At 35.5% G+C, this 5,399-nt stretch overlaps 1 protein-coding gene across 1 annotated transcript; it reads right to left on the bottom strand.

Annotated features, from left to right (window-relative positions):
* Positions 1 to 589: 589 nt before the first annotated feature.
* LOC131667302 (uncharacterized protein K02A2.6-like) lies at positions 590 to 4,453 on the bottom strand. Its single transcript, XM_058940664.1, has one exon. The coding sequence runs from the start codon at positions 4,451 to 4,453 to the stop codon at positions 590 to 592; it is 3,864 nt and encodes a 1,287-aa protein (XP_058796647.1).
* Positions 4,454 to 5,399: the final 946 nt, after the last annotated feature.

The following is a 5,399-nucleotide window of genomic DNA, read 5'->3' as shown; positions in this document are numbered from 1 at the left end:
GGGAATGAACACATTTTTCACACTAATACTTGTATACATATTAGTAAATCACTCCTCGGTTTTATTTATTACACACTTGTATCACAACAATGTTTCTATGGTGAGAAGCAATTTTTTGAAGTCCCAAATATCAACAAAAATGACATTCGAGCAAATTATTATATATTAAATCATACTATGACCACTAAGATAATATATCATTATCTGGTACGTAGTCATACCTTGTCCTCATTAAATTTCTAAAAACTATGCGTTACTATTTCACATTTAATGACTAGAAATTTGAATCATCTTGTCAATATTCAAAACTAAGATTCTTAATCTGATTTTAATTGTAATTATAGTTTTTGTTATATATGCAGTTACATATAGTTAAATAATGAAACAGGTTTTGGATAAAGAAGATGATGGTATTTATTAGTAGAGGTGTACGGAGGAAATACATATGTTCGGCGTGAGAGTCTACGCGAGAGTGAGTCGGTACCTTAAGGTATAGCTTGTCAACTACAACCATAGCTATCTATATTAGCTATCTCTCAAACTACTAACAGTCGTGCGTAATTACGACTTTATACCCTTTTAACATACATCACAACTCCTCCCGCTTTAAGTATTTGTTTTCTGCACTTTTTGACGCCAAACGCTCGGAACGTCTTACGGCTAAATCAGCTTTACAATCAATCAGTTGGTCGCAGTGACGCTTATGCATTTTGTCGTCAATTTTGACCTTAAATGTCGACGGCGTTAAGCGTTCTACAATTTCTGCCGGTACACGTTTTTTATTACCGGCATTGTACACATCTGCCAAAACGGTATCGCCAACATTTAGTGCAGGGTTTCGAGAACCGCTACAATTCCTTATTTGCGCCTCTTGCTTTACTTTGACTGTGACGTCTGCGCTCGGACGCAACTTATCAAAACGCGTTCGTAGCTGCCGTTTATACATTAAAAATGCAGAGCTTTTGCCTGTAGTGCAGTGCGAGATACTTCTGTAATCGAACAGGAAAATATCTATTGCTTCATCCAATCCTCTTCCTCCTTTTACAATTTTATTTATTTTGTCTTTAAAAATACCGACGAAATTTTCAGCTGCACCGTTAGTCGCTGGATGATACGGTGGAGAAAAAGATTGTTTAATACCTAATTCTGACAAAAATTTTTTAAATTTTTCGCTTACAAATTGTCTACCGTTATCGGAAACGATATGTTCCGGTAATCCATGTCTCGCAAAAATTTTTCTCATACTACAAATTAATTTTTCCGCAGTTGTGTCCGTCTTAAAATCTATAATCTCTGGCCATTTTGAGTGCGCGTCTATCACGACTAGCAACATTTTATTATAAAATGGGCCAAGAAAATCTAGATGTACTCTACTCCATGGTTTTTCGGGCCATGGCCATGGTATTAACTCTGTTTTAGGCGGATTCTTTCGGTCTTGCATACACGTTACACATGAATTTACCATAAATTCGATATCAGCATCAATGCCTGGCCACCAGATATACGATCTTGCTAGTGTTTTAATTTTTACAATTCCCAAATGCGATTTGTGAAGTTCCTTTAAGATATTCGGTCTTAATCCTTCCGGTATAATTAAACGATGCCCCCATAAAAGACAACCATTATCTACCGAAATTTCTAGACGTTTATTGAAAAATATTTTTTCGGCTTGCGATAGTATATCTGTGTTCTTTGGCCAACCATTGATTACAAAATTTTTAATTTTATTTAATAATACCGCTTTTTCGGTTTCGTTCGCTACAAGTTTAATATTTACATTTTCTAAACCTTCTTGTATATAATACAGCGGCGTAAAATCACTCTCAAAAATATCTGTATCGTCTTCTATCGGTAACCTTGACAAGGCATCACAGTTCCCGTTTTGTTGTGATTTAATATACTCAATATTATATTTAAAACCTGATAGAAAATATGCCCATCTTTGCAGTCTGTTAGCTGCTGTAAGAGGGATACCTGTTTTTGAGCCGAAAATAAATTTCAAAGGCTTGTGGTCTGTTCTCAACGTAATTTCTCTTCCGAAAATATAGTCATAGAATCGTTTAAACCCGAAAACGATTGCTGCCGCCTCTTTGTCTATAATCGCTCTGCTATTTTCTTTTTCTGGTATTTTCTTTGAGGCAAAAGCAATCGGACGTTCAGTGCCATCGTCGAATTTATGCGAGAGCACTGCTGATAGACCGTAAACCGAAGCATCACATGCTAAAATTAGTTCTTTCTTTTGATCATAATGTGGTAATATAGTTGGTGAAACTATTTCTTTTTTTACCCACTTAAACTCTTCCTCGCATTTTTTTGACCATACGAATTTTTCTTTACCGGCGCATTCGTATAAATTTTTTAATTTATTAGCACGATTTGGCAAAAATTTTGCATAAAAATTTACTAATCCTAAGAATGATTGTATTTGTTTTTTATTTTCAGGCTGCGGCGCTTCTAAAACCGCTTTCACTTTAGAGTATGCCTTGTGCAAACCATTTTTGTCGATAACATGCCCTAGGATATCAATTTTATCTTTCATGAAATTACATTTTTCTTTGTTAATTCTTAAACCGGCGTTTTCCATTCTTTTACAAACTTCTTTTAAATTTTCTAAATGCTCGATATCATTACTACCTGTTACGTAAATATTATCCAGGTACGAAATCGTATTCGGAATACCTCTTATAATATTTTCCATAATACCTTGAAATTCACCCGGGCAGGTCGAAACTCCTTCTGGCATTTTCGTATATCTATATAATCCTTGGTGCGTTGTTATTGTTAAAAACTGTTGACACTCTTTTTTTACCGGTATTTGCATATACGCGTGCGGCATATCGAGTTCGGAGAATTTTTCGCCACCTTGCATCGCAGCAAAAATATCTTCGATACGCGGCAACGGATTTTTATTAACGATAACGCTCGGGTTCAATGTTAATTTAAAATCGCCACATATTCTGACCGTTCCGTTTTTCTTTACTATCGGTACGATGGGTGTAGCCCATTCGCTAACTTCTACCGGTATAATGTGTCCTAGACGGTTTAGTCTATCTAATTCTTGCTCTATTAGCTTTTTCATCGCATATGGTACGTGTCTTGTCTTCAAAGCCGTCGGCGTTGTATTTTCTTTTAAATGTATGTTTAACTCTTCTTTATTGAAACACCCCGGTGTGTTTCCAAATAAAATTTTAAATTCGTTAGTTATCGAACTTTCGACCGAATTAATATTAAACATTGAAAAATTCGAAAATTCTCTCAGAGGCCATAATCCAAACATTGCTAACCAACGCCTGCCTATGAGCGGTGGACCAGTACCCTTGAAAACAAAACAACTCAACTTGAAATTCTTGTTATTGAATTCGACTTTAAAGTTCTCTAGTGAGCCCAACGGTTTTATTACTCTATCGTCGTAACAAAATAAATTCCTTTTCTGCTCGACCAGTTTAATATCTCCGAAAAATTTATCTTTTGTTATCTTTGACATTACTGTTTCATACGTGCCGGTGTCTATCTCGAATTCGACTATCTTATTGTATATTTTCAATTTTAGCCTCATCGGCTCCGCTTGAATATTATATAATTGATTTACAGGATTATCATTACAATCGCGCAATGAAAAGAAATCGTGCTCGCTGCACGTACACTTGTCTCTGTTTTCTTCCATTGCCGATGTATCTGCTTTTTTTTCCAAGAATTTAACCGTTGTCTTACCCTTTTCCTTGCAGACTGCCGCCAGATGACCCCTCCGATGACAAACATTGCATTCTTTCGCCTTATGTTTGCATTGCGATGTCATGTGACCTTTTTTTCCGCAAACATAGCATGTTAAATTTTTTTGGTTTTTTTCATCTTGCCCGTTATTTGTTATACCGGTAGTCTTCTTTAAGTGCTTAAATTTATACACGTGATCTTTACTTGTAGTCACTTCCGGTAATTTCATCGAATCTTTAGCATTTTCTACTGCTCTTTCTCGTGCTAGCGCTTCTGATTTTGCGATATCATACGTTAAGTCTTTTTTTTTGAACAATTCTATCTTTGTGTCGGTGTCTCTTAAACCACACACGAATTGGTCTCTTAGAGCTTCCTTAACATCCTTAAAGTTACAAAATACCGCCAGCTTTTTTAAGCGTGCCGCAAAATCTGCCACTGACTCTGTTTGCTGCTGCCTAGCCTGGTGAAAATTATGCCTTTCCATAACCTCCGAAGGTGCCGGATTCAAATGTTGCTCAAACAAATCTTTTAATTCGTCGAAAGACTTGTCTTTCGGCTTTGCTGGCGCACATAAATCCCTTATCAACTTATATGCTTCATTATCCAGTCTCATCAAAAATACTGGCACCCTTTTTGCTTCTGGAACATCCTTGGCGTCGAAATAATTTTCTAAACGTTCAATAAATGTGTCCCAGTCCCCTTTTTCCAGACAAAACTCTAGCTTCGTTGCTTCACTAGCCATTGTGGTTTCGCTGTCGCTATCGCTTACTATTTCACTCTCACTACTAATGTCAATTTTAACTCCTTTTTTCTAGACTACTTCAATACAATCTTCAAAATTCTCTTCTGTATCTTTCTCTTCTACCTGAACTTTAGCCGCTTTTTCTGCCTCTTCTCTAATTGCGTTTTTTAACAGCTTCCTTAAATCGTCGAGTTTCTGGCCTTTCTCGTGCTCGATGTTTCTTTTTAGTAATTCTTCGATAACTTGATCTTTATTCAATTCGTAAAACCAACTAAACATATCACTGTTACTTTTTTGCACGAGCACATATTAATCGAAAAAATTTACTCAGGCCGGCACGTAAAAAATTACTTTTTTTTACCAAAACCGCATGTTCGAGAATTGATCCTCGTCGCCAGTTGTTATATATGCAGTTACATATAGTTAAATAATGAAACAGGTTTTGGATAAAGAAGATGATGGTATTTATTAGTAGAGGTGTACGGAGGAAATACATATGTTCGGCGTGAGAGTCTACGCGAGAGTGAGTCGGTACCTTAAGGTATAGCTTCTCAACTACAACCATAGCTATCTATATTAGCTATCTCTCAAACTACTAACAGTCGTGCGTAATTACGACTTTATACCCTTTTAACATACATCACAGTTTTAATTCTAATTTTATTTGAATTGTGTCAAGATTGAATCTACTTAACTGCATCAAACTTCTTAAAATCTTGAGAAAACTCAATTCTTTTTAAAATATTTACATTAATCATATTTTGTTATTTATCTGCAAAGTAAATATAGTCACAAAGCAACTTATTCTTGAAAATGATGAGAAAATAATTTTAAAAAATGAATAAAAACACTTATCTAACATTGCACCGTAAATCTTCAGCCATATCCTTTTCGCTTATTAAAAAAATTTATATTGGAACTGTTTTGTGCTGCTTTTTGCTAATTG

This window comes from Phymastichus coffea, unplaced genomic scaffold (genome assembly GCF_024137745.1).
Source record: "Phymastichus coffea isolate CEN01 unplaced genomic scaffold, Cenicafe_Pcof_1.1 PCOF00064, whole genome shotgun sequence".
Taxonomy (NCBI): domain Eukaryota; kingdom Metazoa; phylum Arthropoda; class Insecta; order Hymenoptera; family Eulophidae; genus Phymastichus; species Phymastichus coffea.
Note: the sequence above shows the minus strand (reverse complement) of the source record. Positions and strands in the feature narration are given on the sequence as shown.